This window comes from Diadema antillarum, unplaced genomic scaffold, assembly GCF_040938485.1.
Source record: "Diadema antillarum isolate AM-2024a unplaced genomic scaffold, OU_Dant_1.0 scf00000122, whole genome shotgun sequence".
NCBI lineage: Eukaryota > Metazoa > Echinodermata > Echinoidea > Diadematoida > Diadematidae > Diadema > Diadema antillarum.
This window is the reverse complement of record NW_027271011.1, coordinates 943910-966036: the sequence shown is the minus strand read 5'-3', so window position 1 is coordinate 966036 and position 22127 is coordinate 943910. Positions and strand designations below refer to the sequence as shown.

The 22127-nt window shown below is 38.4% G+C and overlaps 1 protein-coding gene across 3 annotated transcripts in view; it reads left to right on the top strand.

The window, feature by feature from the left end:
- Nucleotides 1-22127, top strand: part of LOC139720109 (tumor protein p53-inducible protein 11-like) — a 207283-nt gene that overhangs the window by 142780 nt on the left and 42376 nt on the right. The window contains exon 1 of one of the 3 annotated variants that reach the window (XM_071631480.1): nt 1845-1871. The exons of the other annotated variants lie outside the window; for them this stretch is intronic. Within the exon in view, the coding sequence (XP_071487581.1) occupies nt 1864-1871 (8 nt within the window). The 5' untranslated portion in view covers nt 1845-1863. Of the gene's footprint in view, nt 1-1844; nt 1872-22127 lie in introns of those variants that run through there. 3 annotated transcript variants of the gene reach the window in all.

Below are 22127 nucleotides of genomic sequence, written 5' to 3'. Positions count from 1 at the left end.
TAAAGGGCTTTTTACACTTGTAAATTTTTGCTTAGTCCCGTACCAACGGTGGGGCTAAGGGGGGGACCTTACCCCACCGTTGGTACGGGACTGTCCTTAGCCCACTTTCTGTTTACACTTGTTTTTGCCAAAGTGGGCTCGCCCCACCGATAATCCCGTACTATCTGGCCCTGCAAAATAGCAGGGTTAGCAAGTGAGTGTAAACAGAACGAAAAAATAATCTTGGGCTAAGCGACGGAGATGAAGTCCGACCCTCACTGACCAATCAGAAACGAAGTAATCAAGTGCTGCCGGTGCATGCGTGTGCGTGTACAGTACACAGCGTAATCATGAATATTCATGTGGTTTGGAAAGTACCGGACTAAGAAATACGAGTGTAAAAAGGTCAATTTTCTCCTTAGCCCCGGACAAGAGCTTAGTACGGGACTAATTGGCGAGTGTAAAAAGCTGAAAAAATTGGTACGGGACTAACGATAGTCCTGGGTCAGAGAAAATACGGGGTTAAGAAACACAAGTGTAAAAAGGGCTTAGGAGGCTTGAGCTGGAAGATTTGGAGATGACACAGCCCTTAACTTTTTATATGCTGTTTCTATTGTAAGTCCTTCGTGTCGCCATGTGTCAGCTCAGGTTTTTTTTTTGCCCTTTTCCCCTTTTTTGTATTTTTTTGTTTCATTCATGCAATGTGTTTTGTTTCACACTGCATCTCTCCCACCAGCATTCGACACATGACTTGTCCTTCATGGAGCAGTTTCAATCACAGTGACATTTTAGATCGTTGTGAAATTCGATTCATCAATTCATTGTTGTGATTCACTGAGGCGTGACTTCTGTTTATTGGAGGCTCGGCAAAGATTTGGAGAACTTTGGAATTTGGAAGAGAAAAAAAAGAGAATCATATTATGTTCCTTTAAAGTTTGATTCATCAATTGTTAACTGTGCTGTCTAGCTGCTCTGTCTGGTACAGTCATAGTTCCCAGACAAAGAATACAATGTGAACAGACTCTTGGCCGGGAACTTGATGTGTGTTCCTCGTCTGAATGCACTCATCAGACTGTGCGTGTGATAGCATGGCATATCTGAGCACTAGCTCTCTTTTTAACCCGTTGAGGACGAGTCCCAAGTATACTCGGGCAAGCGTCTATGGAAAATGCGTGTTGTAGCAAAATCAAACCGTCCTCAACGGGTTAAGTGTCATATCCTGGTTTTGTTTCCTTTTCTTAACCCGCCCCCCCCCCCCCTTGCCTTTCCAACTCGATAGACTCATTGTAGATGACCTTTGCTATTAGGAATGAGTAGAGACGAATACCAGATCCGTGTATCATCACTGACTGTTGCCCCAATGTGACTGTGCAAAACTGTATCACTTAATTGGCTATAGACATGCAGTTATATCGGAAAGAGACATTGAAGTGGAAACCTGATCGCGGTTCTTGTGAAGGGAGGAAGCTAGTCTATACCCACTCGTTTGTGGATATTGTATGGATGTACAGTCCTGTGCGACTTGAAGATTAGTGTGCAGGGCCTCGTGTGAAAGTGTAAGTGCTTGTTTGTGATAATTAACCCATTGAGGACGGACTGATTTTGCTACCACATGCATTTACTATAGACACTTGCCCGAATATACTCGGGACTCGTCCTCAACGGGTTAACAGTATCTCACGAGAGAACAATAAGCACATTATGTACCGAGAGGAAGCGAAGATTTCCTGTGTTTAAAACTGTCGTTCAGGCCAATTAACACTTGGTGGAGACGGTTGCCATAGTGATATCCAGGATCCGCTGTGAAAGGAAAAGTGACTGAAGACTTACAGTATAGCGATACTTCTGCATTAAGGAGTTTACAAAGGAATTTCACATACAAGAATGGAAATGTGAGTATCATGTATAGGGTCCTACTTTTCCAATATGGCATTCATTAATTAAAGAATAATCATTTCAAAGAGTGTGATTGTTGGCATGAAAGAATCTGGTCATTTCCGAGAAATATGAGTGTTTCCTATTTTGAATTGTAGATAGATTAAAGGAGCAGTCACTCACAAGATAGACTTGTTTTGAAATTACAGCTTGGTACAATGTAGCTTTCTAAAGTAAAAGTGATGAGTAAAGTTGAAGAATGACTATACGTACATGAATTCGTCACATGTGATTTAGGAATACTCAGTTATGATAATGATATGTCAAAGCTTCATATACACTGGTATTTGGAAAACATGTAAAGAAGTAAAATGCACACTTTTTATTTTTTAACACTATGCAGTGAGTGCCATAGACAATTCACACAAGTGCCATGTTGTGTAAAAGGCAGTTGGTGCCTATTCACGTTTCATGCCAGGAATGTCTTCAGTTTAACTGTAAATAATGGATCTTGGCAGCACATCTATCTGACAGCAATCAATTAATATGATGTTCATGAAAACCTGCCAATATTTGAGTATGATAATAGGAAATGTCCGTTACTGTGTTTGTGGCAAAAACAATTAAAGGACAAGTTCACCTTCATAAACATAAGGATTGAGAGAATGCAGCAATATTAGTAGAACACATCAGTGAAAGTTTGAGGAAAATTGGACAATCGATGCAAAAGTTATGAATTTTTCAAATTTTTGTGTTGGAACCGCTGTATGAGGAGACTACTATAGCTTAAGAGTCATATGCGTACAACAGTATAAAGAAAATATAAAGAAAATTTAACATATTTTCACTTTTTTCGCATAATAAAAGAGCACTTGACTTGCCTCTTTCTAAGGGCAGGGGGAATAATATTACCCATAACATATGTCGGTAACGAGTCAAGGGAATGTGTATTTTTTTCAAAAGATGAAATTTTGTGAAAATCTCTTTACATTTTCCTTATATTGTTGTACGCATGTGACATCTAAGTTATTCATACACTGCAGTAGTCTTCTCATCCAGCGATTACTGCACAAAAACTTCAAAAATTCATAACTTTTGAACGGATTGTCCGATTTTCCTCAAACTTTCAATGATGTGTTCTACTAATATTGCTACATTCTCTCAATCCTTATGTTTATGAAGGTGAACTTGTCATTTAATGAAATGGATGTCTCACTGCCATTTCATTTTGTCCATGATGGTGTGAAATGTGTTTGCTTTGGTGCACAGAACGTCGTAAACATAGCATTACATGGGCATGCTTGCAGTTACTGTTGAGAGTTGTTGTAATTATTTCTTCAACTTTGCTAATGAATCTTGCCATTTTTTTTTTTACATGGAGTGGACAAGCTGTATTCCATGCACAGTTACAGACTCCATTGTTAACCCGTTGAGGACGAGTCCCGAGTACAGTCGGGCAGATGTCTATGGGAATTGCGTGTTGTAGCAAAATCAAACCGTCCTCAACGGGTTAAGATCTATTGCATCGTTAGTGCCAACTGTTTTTTCTGGATCCTGTGGCTCTGGATATAAGCTTCGTATATATAGGGCCTAAATTGTTTTGCCACCCATTCATACCAGCTTTAGTCATTGGAGTGGAATTCAGTCTGCATACATTGGCTTATAATTGCTAGGTCAGGTAAACCTTTATATTTAGGTTTGCATTGAGCTTTAGTGTACTGTGGGGGTGGGGTGGGGTGGGGGGGGCATAAATCTCAGCAATGGAAGCCCCATGCCAGATGTGTCTGGTGTGCCAATACAATTAAATACATTGATATGTTGAATGTTTTGTGGTACACTGTAGGCCTACACAGCATAGGATGAATCATCCGTGGCATGCTGGTATAGATATACCAGTTGCTAAGTGATGATCCATCCAGCAAAAGTCCTGTCACCCTTTTCTCCTCAAATCTCCTTTCCTCGACTGTTTGTACATCCCTTTTAAACCTGTTTCCTTTTCAAACCTGTTACCCTTATCTCCCTCTTACCCTTAGCTCCCTCTCTCAGCCCCATCTACCTTTCATATTTCCTTCTTTGTTCCTTTCCCTAGCTATCTTCCTCTTTTGCTCCTAATCTCTCCCTTTTCTCTCACCCCACCTCCTTTTAATCCTTTTACTCTACCTCTCTTCATGCTTATCTCTTATATATACCAGTCCTCCTTCCCTTCTGCTCGGAATTCACTTCCTCATCTACCCCTCTCCTAAACTTCCTCCTCCCTCTTTCCTTCCTTCTCCCCCCCCCCCCCCACCTCTAGATCTCCCCCCCCCCCCCCTTTGCAATGTTGTTATCATTTTGTGAAATTTGCTGATAAAAATAGTTATGATATACACGCTATGTTTGTGAGTGGTGGAACTGTCATAACGCTATATCTGTAGTCCTTGCCCAGAGATATATCTACTGCAAAAACTGATGGAAGGGAGTATTCTGTGTAATATATGTTCTACAGTTTCCAGCTGTTACACCTGTGTTGCAGAAGGTTATGACATAGACAGGTAGACCCATTAAATATTTCACAGCAAGTCTGGAATGTCCAGAGATCATATCCCAACTGAATTCCATCATCGTCATAACAAGGGGAGATGATAAAGCGAGGGAGCCATTTGTGTGCAGCCGAACATCGTTCAGGCCGCGGAAAGTCGATTTCAGGGCAACGTAAAGACCATGTGCACACCTGGGAAATATACACATGGAGAATGTGTATTGCAGCTATGCTGAAATATTAATATCCTCAAGGGCAATCTAGACTTGGAAAGGTTTAAAAAAAGGATGTAAAACAAAAACAGTATTCCAAGACAGGGCCATTTCGCACAGGTAGTGTGAAAATATTGACATTAGAAAACTCACAACCCTTGCAGTAAAAAGTGCTGGACACCTGTGCCAAAAGCAACCAAGAAAGCTGCCACTGAATATGAAAGCCTGCTCTCTGATAATTGCAGTAAGGACCCATGAGCAAAAACAATAAGATGTTTTTCTTCTTCTCTATACTGTATATATCCATTCAATATTTGTATGCTCAATGCCCCCACCCCCCATGAATACTCATGACTGTCACATGTATGCAAATGGCTTCTAGCCAGTTTTAGACTACTGCATGGCATCCATATTAACCCAATGAAGTCTAGTCATGGGTATTGGGCTAGGGTTAATGGGAAATGCATGTTATTAGAAAATCATTATGTCTTCAATGTTCCATATCACTGAATTTAATGGGAACGCAAACCCAAAGAGCAATGTGGTTTGAGTAAAAGCACTAACATTAATTAGTAGAACACACCAGTGAAAGTTTGAGGAAAATTGGACAATCGATGCAAAAGTTATGAATTTTTTAAGTTTTGATGTTGGAACTGCTGGATGAGGAGACAACTAGAGGTTATGACATATGAGTGGACAAGAATATATAGAAAATATAAAAAGAATTTCACAAAAATTTACTTTTCTAGCAAAATGAAAGAGTACTTTACTAACGGCTTTCAGAAAGCAGGTGGAATAATTGCTACCCCTAACATACATGTATGTCAGTATCAAGTTGATGGAATGTGTAATTTGATGAAAAATTAATTTCTATTGAATTCCCTTTATATTTTCTTTATATATTGTAGTCTACTCATACCTCATAACCTCTAGTAGTCTCCTTGAACAGCAGTTCCAACACCAAAAATTCATAACTTTTGCATCGATTGTCCGATTTTCCTCAAACTTTCACTGATGTGTTCTGCTAATGTTACTGCTTTCTATCAATCCACATTGCTCTTTGAGTTTGCGTTCCCTTTAATGCTGAACCAAAACTGTGGATTCATGCAGCAGTGACTGTGTTAGACTTTCTTGATACTTGTTCTCCCAAGTTTTTTTAAGAGACTCTTTCCAAGTATAGTTTTAATTGATCATGGACCTACTACACATGAGTTGATTCTGCTTCTGCTGTTGCATTGAGAACTATACTTGACCCATAAAATATGGTTCAAGAGGTATAGAGCTTGTTGCTGTAACTTTCATTTCTTGCCGTTAATCATGGCATGCGCATATAAACTGATTATGAGACATACTCTCACATGTCATACATATGAAGAATTGCCTGCCTGACTGACAATTAGGCATGGAGTTTGCGTGTAGAGGTATCATTTGTAATCTAAAGGGATGGTACAGTTTCATTTGAGATGGGATTTCAGGTTTACAACTTTTTTATGATGATTCTTTGAGATAATGAGAAACATTTAATAAAATATGAGAGGGCATATAATTCTAGGAGGAATTCAAAGTTTATTTGATGAAAATTGGTTTTGAAATGGCTGATATATCCAAAATAAAGCAATTGTGTCCCACCTTTTATTAGATCCCCTTTTTTTACTTTGTTTTTGATATCATAGCCATTTCAAGGTGAAAGTAAACTTTGCATTCCTCTGAGAATTGTTTCCTATTTATCATTTCATAAAGTTGTTTCTTAGTACCTCACACACAAAAATGAAAAACTAAATCCTCACCTCAACCAAAAATATACCCTCCCTTTAATATCAGTCAGCAAGAAGATCAGTGTCTAAAAACACTGAGACATGCACATTCAGAATCAGGATTATCAACAGGTTATCCATTGCAAGTGTGAAACTTCTTCCATCACATAGCAAAAAAAAAATAGAAAATCTTTATGGTGATACTGTATAATCCATTATGTACATTTTGATGGAAGGAATGTGAGGTTTTCATGTTTCGGGTTTTCAGGGGAAAGTGAGTGGTAAAGAAAGTAATTTGTGTTCTTTTTTTCACTACTCAGTTGCTTCCAGATTTTCAGAACCTGTTAGATTTACATCAATGTGCTTTAAATAGAAACATCAGTATTAGGCACTGTATAAGTGTTATTTATTATTGTTGTTGTTGTTGTTGTTATTATTATTATTATTATTATTATTATTATTAGTATTATTAGTATTATTAGTATTATTATTATTACTATTACTATTATCATTAGTAGTAGTAGTATTAGTAGTAGTAGTAGTAGTATTACCACTATTACTATTACTATTACTATTATCATTATTATTATCATTATCATTATCAATGCAAAGGAAAGTCATCTTCACATTTGATCGCAGAACAATATTCCTACCAATGGCTCTTTTTTTTCACCAGAATTGGGCTTTAAATTTGTACCAGCAACATTTTTCAACGGCTGTATGCATGAAAGGTCACAGATTCTAACCTGTTCATAGTAAAGTCTTCCAGTTGTTGTGTAAGTACACAGTCTTGGTGCACTGTCCAGAGATGCTGGTAGATATACTGTTGACCATTTCGAACACGTTAAATGCTTATATCGTGGCCTGGGAGTTTCAGTGTATCCAGTTTGATTTATGGAGAAGTCAAGGTATGTTGAAACTTTCCTTTCATGTTTTCAAAGGCTCTGACCAGGTCACTATCAAGTGATTAATGTGTGTGATAAATAAGTCTAACTAATGTTTAACATTAGATCGAAAGCATCGTAACAGCAACTACAGAATCATGTATGCCTGTAGTGTATGTATGCATGTACCAGGTTCGTTGTCCAGATAATGCCTTTATAGAGGGGTAATATAACATTTTGATATCCGTGTGAAATTTGTATTTTACCCTTGAAGAGATTACATTCAAGGAAGTATTAATTGCCTTAAGGGGAAATGTAACTTCAAAGGTGCTGTTAGGTGTCATAATTGCAATGATACAGACAAATCAATATTAGTAACGTTACAATACACACAGGCTGTGGTTAGAAACGTTACATGATTAGTAACGTTACACAATTTGACTGCTGTTATTTCTAACTTCTATAATGATTAGTTATACTTATGTTCATATTTCGATTAGTCATTGGACACAGCAGGAAAAAATGAAATATTATCATTCATAGAAACTATATACTCTCTGAAGATAAATAATTTTACTTTTTGGTTTAAATAGTAACGTTACATGACTACTGTCCGATGGTTGGGGAAATGCACACATGTTTGCATTTCAAAGACATGTAAGTTGATCATATTACTTAATCTATCCATGAAAGCACTACTTCAGGCCTCTACGAATTCAATATTTGTGACTAGAAAATGGCATTTAACTTGACTAGCTATCTTCTTTGGCATTATGGAGATTTTGCTGATGAAATTTAATCTGAAAGATTACTTGTTCAAAGTTGGTGAATTCGATACCTAAAACTATCCAGTTACCCTGAAAAATAGTTTTTCCTGAATTATCAATGTGTTCTTTCTAAAGTCAAACACAAAAATCAAGGGGAAAACCAAATTGAAATTTTATAGTCATGTCCCCCTAACTGCGGAGTCATGCCCTTATAAGAGAGTTACTACAGTTAATATTATATATTATTTTGGCAAAATGCTGGCAATTCATAGTGACTGTACATTTCTTGATAGTGTATACTAGTTGCAACATTTCCATTAAAATTGAAAATGTTTGTCATTAATATTAAACTTATAACATGATAGTGCCTTTATTCATTTTTAAAGAGCAGTATTTTTTAGTATACATTGTATGAGGAATTTACATAGACCTGTACTAAGTGATGAAGGTTATGTTCCCTACATTATGCACAATGTGCCAGAGTATCCATGCCTGTTAATCCTCTTTGTGCTATGTGGTGATTACCTGTCCATAGGTTTGTGCATTAAATTTGTGCATGTTTGACTAATAGGCACAGAATGAGTTAAAGGAAAAGCAATTTCCTGGTAGTTATAAAAAATGAACAAAAAATAATAATCTCCCATCATTATTGGGTATATTGAATCAACAGTCTTTTGTATCGCACATTTCCGAGCAAGCTCATCAATGTACTTTACACACGGTATCATCATCTCAATGACAAGGTCAGAAAGAATTATAGTCCTACGTGGCTTTATGGGATGTTAGCCTTGTACAGAAAGTCAAGGATCATACGCCATGTGATCATTCTCCATTAGTATTATATCTCATCTGTTGGCATTCTCAGTACTGTTCCAGTAAGCTGCAGTGATAATAAGCATGCTGTACATGGGATTTACTCAGATCTGAACACCAAGGGTCTGTTCACACTGTCAAACTAATCCTCCAGTCATGCACATATGTATGAATGTGTAAAAAAAAAGACTCTTTTCCATATTCATTTGATCAAAAGTGACATACTGTAAAAGTGGAAATTTTCGCGGTGTTGAAATTTTCGCGCATTTCGCGCAACCAGAAACTAGCGCGAAAATAAAAGCCCGCGAATATTTTTGCTTACCATATGTTCCTGTGCGTGACATCTTGATTCCGCGGAATTAAAAACACGCGAAACTCTTCTGACCCGGCCAAGCGCGAAAAATTAGTCGCGCGAAAATATCCACTTTTACAGTAGCTCAAATCTTCCATAGGCAAGGTAAGAGGCATGTTTGCATGCCTTCTGTTAGATGAGTCTTCACTTGTAAAATTAGGTAGTAATGATCATTTGTCTAAAATGAGAGAATGAGAGGAGATAAGGAGACAGAAAAAAAAAGAGTGTATTGAAAGAAGAAGAGAATAGACATGGGGGGATATTAAAACAGAAATAGAGATAAAGAAACAAAGAAAAGGGCTTGGATTTAAATTGCTTTGTCGTATGTTCATCCCTGAGGTCAATATACATAGCAGCATTCAATTAGTTTCCAGCATGTAGCATTTGGCTGATGACATATATGCAATATAATCTAAGAAGACATGAAGAGTTCCTATATGAAAGGAACTTTAGTCCTGTTTTGTGCTAGTCTTGGAAAAAGGCACAGTAGTATTATTTATTTGTACCTGAATCTGCAGGGATCTTAATTCCATTTTGTTTAAGAAGGCTTTCAATATGTATTTTTGGTAATGACATGGTACCTTCATTCAATTGATTGGAGACAAGCCCACTCCTCTCTCTCAAATATTATTTTTTTGAACAGTAAAGTGCAGACTTCTTTTTGCAGGACAAATCTTGATACCTCCTCAGGCCATAGCTGAGTAGTTAACTCAGAAACAATAAATCACCCTTAAACCTTTCCTGCCAAAGTTTAAGAGCATTATCTATCTCGCAAAAGAGAGAGAAATGAAAAGGCCTTACTAAACTAAACCACACATAAAACAGAAATAAACTTAAGTGGTTACCCTCATATCAATTTCATGTTTCATTCGTGCTTTATTATAATGTGTCCGGTATTCTGCTCATAAATCGATTTTATGGAACATCTTAAAGGGCTCTTCACCTATTTTCTTTCAATAGCCATGAAGATTGATATTTGCCTCAAATTCTTCCAGTAACAAGTCATGGTCTGTCCTTTTTAATTCTAAAACAAAGGACAATTTGGTGAAATCTGTTGCATCTTTTCTCTATGTACTACTGTGTCATTTCACCTTGTTGTAGAGTTACTACCTGAAGAGGGCAGCAGATAGAAATAATCAAAACATCAACATTTAAAACTTTTTATTTATTTGTCAAGCACTCATACAATTCCACACCATCTTTTTTTTAAATCAATCTTTCTCCATTCATTGATGACACACATACATAAATCAATACTGTATACAGGGCTCGGCAGTGATGGTGGCCAGGTGGCCCAGGGCCACTAGAATCAATTTTGGACCACCAAATTAAGAAAAAAAAAAGTTATCATTTCTAGTGGCCCAGTCAGGCAACTAGTAAGATTCAAAATAGAATGCTATGCTTGCTTATAGTTTGGGTCAATACATTTCTTTTTGAGACTAGCAGAATTTCAGATTAGATTCAAGAATTCACTGCCCAAAAACAGGCCACGAGAGAGAAAAAAAAGTTAGTGTTAAGCTACGATTATGTTTGGGGAAAATGTCCCTTTTATTGAAGAGAAATGGATTCCTGTGTTGCATAGAAACCAACTGCATGTGTGAACACTCCCTAACTAGATGGTCATAGCAGTTTAGCTAGCTGGCAAAGATGTAGGAAGTGTTTTTTACGATTGAGTGCCTTGTTATTTCCTCTTGTATTGCCAAAGATTTTTTTTTTATTCTCTACTTCCTTTTGGTTCTTGGAGATAATAACATTGGAAACCATGATTTGATATTGGTTTCTGGCATGCAGATACCAATGAATAGTTGAGAATTAATCGCAGGGATTACATTCCGTTCTGCCTATAAGCGCGGAGATTACATCAGAATCCAGCTGGACTACTGCGACCAATCCAACGTGAAATATTGCTGTGTCTTTTTTATCTATTTATGTGCGCGCGTTTGAGCCTGGCTGCTTAGCTACTATGTGTGAATAATCCCCCCCAAGCTCAAAGGAGACCAAGCTATGAGAATATTTCTACCATCATAGACTCGCGGGAGACATCAATTGGCCGCAAGGCAATGTGATATCTCAAACAGGCTCGGGATGACTCTTTATCCGGTGTCTGTCCTACCATTTGAACGTTCGTGTTAGATGCCCCTTTGCGTGGATGGAAAGCGGATAAGTTACATTTCAAGATCCTCGTAGCCACCTGTCCACATGGCCACCCGTGACAAGCTTCCACCCCATCGTCTGCTGTAAGTTGCCACTTTCCATTTTTGTGGGTGTGTCCACGGGAGAAGTATGAATCTTCTTGTAGTAAAACCGAGATAAGCTTGAAATATGCATGTCATTATTTGAGCTTTCGTCATTCAGAGACTCTGCCGTAGTTGTATGCATGGTGACTGCACAGACTTGTAGTAATGTGAATTTTGTCTTTCGAAGTATTGCCTCTGTCATTTTTCTTTTCATGTGTTCGGGATCATTTTAGATTTACTTCACATATAATCGGCTTAGGGTTCCTCCAAAGGGACCTAGGCAGTGCTGATTAAGTGTCAATAGACTTGAACCCAGAATCTCGCAATTGAAAGCAAATGGCTGTAACCACTAAGCTATACAACTTTTTTTTTTTATTACGATTGCTGCATCCATTGGCAGCACCGCTATCACAATTATTGATCATGCTGCCGGCAGTGATGATCGAAATCTGACAATATTGCCGTCAATACTCTGGACATCATTTTTATGATCACCTCACTTTGGATAATCTAGTTTCCGTTTATTGTGATAATAGCCCTGCATGGGGAAACGGGCATATCTTGCTTCTGTCATCATTCCAATCATGCAGAAAAAAAAAAGATGCTGGATGCTTTCTGCCCCAATTGATGCGCTCCTTATCTCCTCTGTCACTTTCCATCTTCAATTATCCCGTTCATCCGGGAGAAAATAAGGCGACTTCTTGTCGCGTCTTGTCGGACGGCGAGGATGTTGGGATTGGGCCTGAAGAATATGCTCTGAGAGACAGCTTAATACCCTGTGGGATAAGATGGGATATCTGTTTACAAATCTCCACGCTTTAAAGTAACATGAATGATTTCAGGGTTTTTCCCATCACTTTCCACAATGTTCCCGATGCACTCTGCTTACACTGAAAGTGAGTTTGCTTTACACTCCACTTAATCTCTCCCTCTCTCTCTCTCAATCTCTTCTCTTGATCTCTCTCTTTCGTTACAGCTTGATCCGCTCACAAAGGCCTGTAAAGGGATGGTATAGCATTGGCGGAGATGAAGATTGGGCTTTTAACCTTTTGCAAGATACCGATCAATTAACCATGTATGGGATATAATACAGAGCATACTATTTTAAAAGAAATTCAAGGTTTATTTGATGAAAATCGGGTTTGAAATGTGGGTGAGATATCCAAAAACGAAGTAAAACAAAGCGGTCCTAATGAAAGGTGGATACCACCTTATCACTTTGTTTTGGATATCGCTCAGCCATTTTATCAGGAGGTTTATCATTATCTAAAAAAAAAAAATCATCATCAAAAGACATTGGAAACGTGAAGCCCCACCTCAACCAAAACTGTAGCATCCCTTTAATTCTCCCTCGCTCCATTTCACTCTCTCCGTCTATTTCATTAAAGCTTGATTTGTCTTAAGCCCTTTCTATTTCTCCATCTGCCTACCTGTCTGTCTGTTTGTCTGTCTGTCTGTTTCTGTCTATGTCTGTCTTTGTCTGTGTGCACTCTTTGCTCTGTCTGCCTTTATTACGTGTTCCAATTTGATTGAGCATGGCCCGAGGTTCCCCAAGACATTATCCGGGAAGGAAACTTGAGTTAACATTCCTCATGTCGGCTCTCACAACATAGGGGAATCTTGGTAGGCACTTGTATAACAACTGCTAGCTGCCCCAAAGATCTGCTCAGCATACGTTGCTGAAAGTGCATCCTCAACTTTTCGTCAGGATTTTGATAGTTGAGAGTATCCTTGTAGCCAGAAGTGATGCTGGGTTCCCGATGTCGTGCGATCCACTACACACACCATGATTGGCAATTATAGTAGCTAACTGTGGAATTTTTGTTAATGTCTAGATCTCAATTTGCGCCATTATCAAAATCATGATCTAAATCATGGAGGCATCACGGTGATCATACCAGGTCTATTATCAGATCTTATTACATCTTGAGATCGTTTGTTGCAATCGCATTGATCCTAGACAATTTTTAAATCACTCAAAACATTTTTTTTGCGATTACGATTTTGCGATTGCGACATCGCGATTACCACGGCTGACCTCAAAATCTGGTATGGTCGCTGCGATTACTCCTCTATTCAGACCACGATTTCAATTACAGTGGCGCAAATCGTGATAGACATTAATGAAAATTCCACAAACAATTTATTTTGTGGCTGGTTGTGGCACGTGTAGCATATCGCACAACATTGGAAACCCAGCGTAACACAGAAGAGATAACTTCACTCGCTATATAATACCACAGACCTCCCACACATACATTGTATTTAGGGGAGACTGCCTTGTAGTGATTATCATGGCTCATACACCGATGTCATGCAGACATATCCTCAAACTGGGTGTGTAACATTTCGCTTCATTTCATATTCTCAGACTGTATGTGCCAAGAATATTTACTCACTCAACTTGAGGTTGCCCTGCTTTATACACTTTGATGAACACTGGAGAGAAATAGTCTGATGATATTGTTATTGTTAAAATTTTTGCCATTTCCAGAGTCTTCCAGAACCCATAAAAGGAGGTTTGTCTTTTTGTTTGTTTGTTTGTTTGTCTGTCTGTTTGCTCATATGTTTGCTTGTTTTCTTGTTTGTTTGTGTGGTTTTTTTTTTATGCCTCCACCAACGAAGTGGCCGGAGGCATTATTTTACTTACTTCTGTGTGGAATTATTTCCAATGAGCATGGAAGACCAGCATATCTTACTATATGCATGTGACTTCAGTGTTGAATGATTAAGTGATCGCATGTATTTAAAGCCGAGCATATTAAACTTATAGTAAATTCTCTACTAGATGATTATAAGTGCATTGGCTTAATAGGCCTATGCCTCATAGAAAAATGCAGAATTTTCATTTCAAAAGAATCCAAAGCTTGAGGGAGAGATATACGGTGTCTGTGTGTTTATGATGTACTGTAAAAGTAGATTACTGAAATTTTTGCCTAGTGTTGAAGTTCTGGCACATTTTGCACAACCAGAAACTAGCACAAAAATAAAAGCATGCAAATACTATTGCTTGCTGTATGTTCCGGTAGTTATTGTCTTGATTCCACGGAATTACAAACACTCTTCTTGCCTGGCCAAGTGCGAAAAATTTGTCGCATGAAAATATCCACCTTTACTGTATTCAACACTAATAGAAAGATATTGAAATTTATTGTTCACCCTTTAACCCTTTAAGGATGGACTGATTTTGCTACAATACACATTTCCTATAGACACCTGCCCAAGTATGCTCAGGACTCGTCCTCAACGGGTTAATCCCCTCAGTACTGCTCACTTGAAATTGTCATTGACGCTGGTATGAAGACAAATTGTCAATGATATTGACAGGGTTAAAGGATATGATGGGAGCTAGGGAAATAGAACCAGGGTACAGGATTGCGATTGAGGGCCAGGAAATCATTGTGGCAGGGGGAAATGAAAGGATAACAATTGTGGTGAAAGATATGAGAGATAAGATCTGCATGTGTTTCACATAAACCTGTAACCAGCGGAACTGCAGACATTACCTTTTGACGTTTCCTACAGCTGTTAGTAGATGAAAGCGTTACTGCTTTATATCATGCTTTGACACTTGTTACAGGGCATCCTACGGTGTATACTGTGCATGCAATGCAGATGAGGCCACAATTTACATGCAAGAAAGGTTTAGTGTGTATACTTTTGAGTGTATATAGAGGAGATCATTAAGTTTTGAGAGGAAGAATTTAGTCTTATCAAGGACTATATATTCCTCTTGAAATATGAGGCATGGAATTCAAGTTGAAAAGGAATCGCCACCTTGAATATTGATGGACACTTGTCACAGTGCACACAGTGCACATATGCATATTTAAGGCAACACTATAGATGCAAGAGAGCGTATATATTACACTTTTACGTGTGCATGTGATCATTTGAGTTTTGAGAGTTAGGATTTGTTTTATCAAGGACTTTCCTTTAAGGATGTGAGGTAGAGAATTAAATTGTGAAGTATATGCACCTTGAGTAGTGGTGGATAAGTACTAAGAATGATGAATGCCGTTTTCTCCTCCTTGTTGATCTTGTATGCGAATTACACTTTAGACAAAAACTTCCAGAAAGTTTGTTGACAACTTCCATCCGTCACACAAATTATATAGTCGGCAAAGGAAGTCTGATGTCTTGGTTTTTGATGTTCAAGCTACCACGGGGTGATAGGTAACATCTGTTAACTCTAAGCAATATACTGTTTTTCAATGGAGACTGACTTACTGCAGTTGACATGCATGTAGCGAATCTTCACAACTCAACATTTGTAGATTGTGCTGTTTTACCATCTACCATTGAAGAGCAATTGCATATAAGTCTCCCAAATATACAAAGCATATAGAAAAGTCCTTTACTTTCATTTGTCCTTCGAAAATTTCTGAAGTTGGCTGAAATTCCCCCCCCCCAAAAAAAAAAAAAAAAAAATAAATAAATAAAATAATAATAACATACGAGGATTAAAAAAGAAAGTAAGGTATTTTAGGTAATGTTTGAAGTCTATGACCCCTTTTACACCGCCTGACCACTTTTAGGCCGGCCCAAATTGCGGTACTCTGTGTGCGTTTACACCGAGAATTTGGGCCGGCCTATATATAAATATTCTGCCGGTAGCGGCGCTCTGCATGTGAACAATGATTTCATTGGAGCGCACCCGCGGGAAATGTGTATTGTGTACGCATGCAATTCTGTGAATGTGTTCGAACCTCTATCGTATCGATTCGCCGCCACTACCCAACAAAAATCAATTTCACAGTTTCTCACCATCCTTACCTATGCACAAATTTTCTGGAGTGAGGAAAAAAAAATTACAGAGATGAAACATTGTGAGACATTGCAGGACAGAATTCTCCGCTCCTTCAAGACGGAAAGGAAGCGGGACTCGCATTTGGTACCGCATTTGGGCCAGCGTGCGTTTATACCGAGAATAGGTCGGCCCAGGGCCGGCCCAAGACAACCTCTGGAGCTTGGCCAAATGCGGGTCCAAATTTGGTACCGCATTTGGGCCAGCGTGCGTTTACACCGACTTTTAGGCCGGCCCTGGGCTAGCCCTGGGCCCGCCCAAAAGTCAGTGTAAACAGGCTCTATGATTTGTATCTGGGGTGGTGTAGACAAAAGTCAAAGCCTTGTACAAGAAACAAATTATTTTTTTTGAAGGTCCTCAAAAAGTCTGTGAATTTCAACCTTGCAACTTTTATGAGCCCTAAAGAGTGAAGCCTGGTCTTATATGTCTGTATGAGAATCTGTCAGGATTGAGGTATTAATAACCAGTGGAATGGTATCTCTACTCTAGGACATTTCTCAGAGATCTCAGTCTGTGGGAATACCATGGGTCCTTTACAAAGTGGATGAGCATTTCAGGATTTGTTGGGGAAAGAGTTTTTAAAGGACTCTTGAGCGAGTGGATCCTAATTGAAGACAGTGGAACCACAGATGCATGTGTACTAGATTCTGAAATCCACATAGACTGAGCACTGTAGCCATTTGGTAACTGTTTGCAGTTGGTTGAAGAGAAAGAAAGGCCAACTACAAACCGAAGAAATGTATTTAACAGTAAGCAGCCAGTGATTCAGTGTGGGCAATGGTTTAGTTGAGTGAGGAAAAAGAGGTGAACAAAGGGTCAGACTAACGGACGCGGTAGCAGACAGGGTGTGGTGTGCTAGGCAGGGCGAGGCAGGGGAAGACAGGCAGACGGAATGCAGGATTGATGCGGATCGCCATGACTACGCCCTCTGGGAGGAAACAAAACATGGATGTACACTGGAGCAGTTGAGAGAGAGAGAGAAAGAGAGATGGGTCCCTTAAGTCATTGAGGATGGGCTGATTTTGTTGTAACGTACGTTTCCCATAGACACCTGCCAGAGTTTACTCCGGACTAGTCTTCAAAGGGTTAAAGATGAGCTTGACAAACACTGCATTCTCCCCCGGAAGAAGGATGAGGATCGAACACATTTGGATTAACCGCGACGGTATTCGCTTCCTCCTCTCGCGTCCAATTCATCACGTTCGTGAAGAGAAACCGGAGTCTGATGGGGGAAGGGTCCAATATTTGAACTCGGTGCCGGGAGAGGTGATCATCGCAACATTTAGGCAGGAAACGGAAGGCCTGTGGAACATCATCAATTAATTTCCTAATCCATCACACATATTGCACATTCTGAATACTAAACAAGGCTCTGCCCCCACCTACATTGTTTGGATAAACAACACCATTGAAAATGCAATGAAAAAAATGCAAGTTATCAAATTCTTTGTTTGTGAATACAAGCCAAATGTTTTATTGTGAAATATATCATAAGAAATATAGGATCATCCCGATTCCTACTATAGTTGAATCAAGAATTTGTCAGGCAAACATATCATGAAAGTTTATATTCAAGCATGCAGGAAAACACTTAGAAATGCAAGAAAAGTCACACCTCACAGTCATATTTTCAACCAAAAAAACAACAACAAGTGATGCAGATCATACAGTTTATACAATGTGATGCAAGCATGAAACAAATGTTCTGTGCTTGTACTATTAAATAATATCAGTAGATTTCAAAACAATCCAACCTATTTCTCTCTTTTTTCCCCCCTTTTAAAGGTTGAAGTTTGTCCTTTATCAGTATTACAGTGCATTATCTGTTTATGAAGCTAGATTTATGATGATGAGCCCAGCATAATCTGAGCTGCCGATTCCACACTGGATAGTACATTCCTCTGTGCAGATAAAGCTAACTTCACCGCAATCAGAAACAAGGCAGTGGATAACATGATTGAATTATTTCCCACAGAGGATTTTTCGCTGCTTCATCATCAGCGGCTTTGCAGTTTGTTCCTGCCTCGCACATGGGAGAGGTTTTGTAAAAAATGATGGAGAGTTTGTAGCAAAGGTATACACTGGAGCAGAGTTTATTGACACGTCTTTTCGTTATAATGTGTAGTCCTTTTTTTTTTCTTCTTTTTCTTGTTGCAACATATGGAGACATGCAGGCAGTATTTGAGTTTTAAAGACACCATCTGCAAAGACTCAGGAAGAAAAAAAAAATATTGACAAATTCTATACTTTGTACCTATGACCTACCACAGTTACATCCAAAAATGAAAGTTTTGTTTTTACCAGTATTCATATGTTTATATGTTTATTTTTTTGTGATTGTGTACACTGTAGTTATCTGTAATATATACTGAAAGAAATATTTCTGTGATTGTTTATTAATTGTCTGTGAACAATATAACTTACAGAAGTTGAGAACAAATTTTGATGAAATTTCAGTAGAGGGTTAGTGTGTGAAAAGGAACCGATAATTGGTTTTTATAATTATTTTGATCATGAAACAAATCCCAGGATATTTTTAAAGGATGCAACCACACTTTTTTGCATAGGTGTCCCTATCTATAGTCTTAACATGACTTTATGTGCTTTCCAAATATTTCCTGTCTATTGGTCAAATGTATTGGAGTATGTGGTTTCGAAAAGAGGACTAAGAGCATCTATTAATCAGAACCATTATGTGCGCAGCCCCATCTGTTATAGAAATGGCATAGGATTGGTGTGCAGTCAGCTGGCAGTGACAATATCATTTTTGTGCTTGGTAAATGTAAAGGTGAGTTTTAAAAAAAAGATAACTGATTTTGTTGGGTGCACAATTGGATCTTTGCACTGTGCATTAGAGAAATAAAAACCAAAATTTTGTGGCTGTCTATACATTGCACCATTGCAAGCATAATTCCACAGATACACAATCGCTGTCGAATTAGTGTTTTATGTTTATCAAACTCTAAAGTATGGACACATTATCAAAACATTCCCATCCATATTAGAGCCTCTTTTGTCTTATTTTTCTGATACTGAATAAAATATCAGGTCCCATGTGTGCAGATCCTGATATTCAAGTTATTTTCAAGCTGCTGGTTCTCGTCCGCACATTCGACACTCTCTGTAACACTAGTCATAGTTTCCACCCAGTTAATGTGCCTCACATTCATTATTTGAATTGATTTCCCCCTCATTCAGGGGACAGCTAGCCCCATTCCAGTTCTGAACTACATTATGTAGCTCTACAAAGCTGTCAGTGGCTTATTGTCATTAGGGAAATATCTAGAGATCAAGCTGTTATAAGCACACCCTTCTCTCACACCGGAGAGCTTCCGCCAGTGTAATTTTCCACATTATACGTGTTCGTGCCCCCCAGAATGTGCAACATTTCACTTCACTTTATTGCCTCTGAATGTTCACTGAGTATCATACATCAGGGGAATGACTGAGCCTCTTAGCAGGTCTTTTTATAAACAATTGATGTCTGTGTGTGTGGCTTGCATTTTCACGATGATGTCGTGGAAGTGGGCGGGGCTTATTTGCAGCGTGCAGGGAATTCACCCCACCTACTTCTTCTCATGCTACTTAAAGGACAAGTTCACCTTCATACATGTGGATTGAGTAAAGGCAACAATGTTACTAGAACACATCAGTGAAAGTTTGGGGAAAATCCGACAATCCGTTCAAAAGTTAGGAATTTTTAAAATATCTGTGCAATCACTGCTGGAGGAGAAGACTACTACAGTGTATGATGTCACTTGCGTACAACCATATAAGGAAAATAAAAAGAGAATTTCACAAAACTTGACTTTTTGAATAAAGTGCACATTTCCTCGACTTGTTACTGACTAATATGTTAGGGATAATATTATTCCCCCTGACTTCTGAAAGAGAGAAGTCGAGTGTTCTTTTATTATGTGAGAAAAGTGAGAATATCTTCAATTTTCTGTATACTCTCTTTATATAGTTGTACTCATATGATATCACAAGCTATGATTAGTCTTCTCATCCAGCCGTGACTGAACAGAAACTTCAAAAATTCATAGCTTTTGAACGGATTGTCCGATTTTCCTCAAACTCTGATTGATGTGTTCTATTGCTGCATTCACTCAACCAACATGTCTATGAAGGTGAACTTGTCCTTTAAGCTGGCACTGTTGTGCAGGAGTTGACAACGGAAAAAAAAAAAAAAAAACAGAAAAGGCTTTTCCAAAGTCTCTCCTGAGCAAGAGAGAGATTGTACACGTAATGAAGTTTTGCCGCTGGTCGTCAGCTTACAATGTAGATAGTGGAGTCTGAAAGCTTTCTGTCAAAACATTGTTATTGGATGCACAGATACTCAAAAGTATCTGGATCTTATAGAATCCCTAGTTTGCCAGTGAAAAGAAAAACATCTATTAAAGTAACATCTATATATGTAACATGAATGTGTAAAGTAAATACACTGTACTTCCCTAGTGCACAAACTTTTAGAAGAATCATCAGTCAATTAAGTCATCAGCTCAAAATATAGATTGCAAAGTTTGAAAGCTGTCCTATCAAAACATTGTTCGTGGATGCACAAATACTGAAAGTGCCTCGATCTCGTAGAATCCCTGATCCCTGATCTATTGGAAAGAAAAACATGTTACATCATGGAGCATGTACATGTAAAATAAACACTTGTTCACCAGCTTACAATAGCATGACATTTCTCATAGAATAATATCTCCTGCCATTCCTTGCAATAAAGATAGTCTTTGCTATGTGGAGACTGAATGTTTTGGACTGAATCTATGGCAAGGAAATGGTGTGAAATCAGAGATGTTAAAACTGCTTTTGTGAGCTGGTGTGCCTGACAGTGGTAAGATGCATGCATGCATGCTATAGATATAGTGGATGTGTTTTCAGTGCACTTTACTGCTGGCTGAAGATTACCATGAAACGCAAGAAAGATACGTGATGTATCCATCGTGGGTGAAGCTTTGGGGGCCGTGAAGAAGAGCAAATGGAAAACTGAATAATCTGGCTTGTTTGATTTGTATTTTGATCCAAAGATCCCCTCATATTTGAAATGAAGGCATATATTATATTTGCATCAACAAAAGTCATCTAGCCAGGGGATATACCACAGATTTGAAGAGGATCTTTAGAAGGGGCCTGATAATCCCTGTTGTACTTATCACCTAATCTGCATATCTGGTGGTGTGCTTTACCTTGTTGATAAAGTGCAGATGTCCTAAAGGAAACTGTCAATAAGTTTGTTCACACTGAGCTAGGTTGATGTCAAGTTAACTTAGAGTGAGCCATTTTGATGTTCTAGATTATAAAGCCCAAAGGAAGTTAACCCTTTGGGTGCTGTGAGTGCTGACTGGCACAGACACCCCATAGCATTGTACATAGTATCTAAAGTCCCTGGCACAGATAGAGGTAATGACTATGTGAACACTCTTGAAGGTATCTACTTTTGAATTATTGTTAGCATTTTTAGCCACAAGATGTTTTACATGCTTCATCAGACTGTATAGGCCTAGGACACATATTTTGTGAGTTTTCTACGGTTTTTTTTTTCTATTTCACAAGCCAGATGCTAATTGCAAATTTAATAACACATAGAAATATGAACTCTGATCTCAACATGAATATGACATACATGCGTAACATTTCTCCATCCATTACTGTACTCCAATACTGTAAAAGTGGAAATTTTCGCGGTGTTGAAGTTTTCCCGCATTTCGCGCAACCAGAAGCTAGCACAAAAATAAAAGCACTTGAATGTTTTTGCTTGCCATATGTTCCAGTAATTGCTGTCTTGATTCCGCGGAATTAAAAACATGCGCAACCTATCTTACGCAGCCGAGCATGAAAAATTAGTCGCGCGAAATATCCACTTTTTTAGTATCACAAATTCAACCACACATAAAATTGTCAGGAAGACCTGATGCGTAAA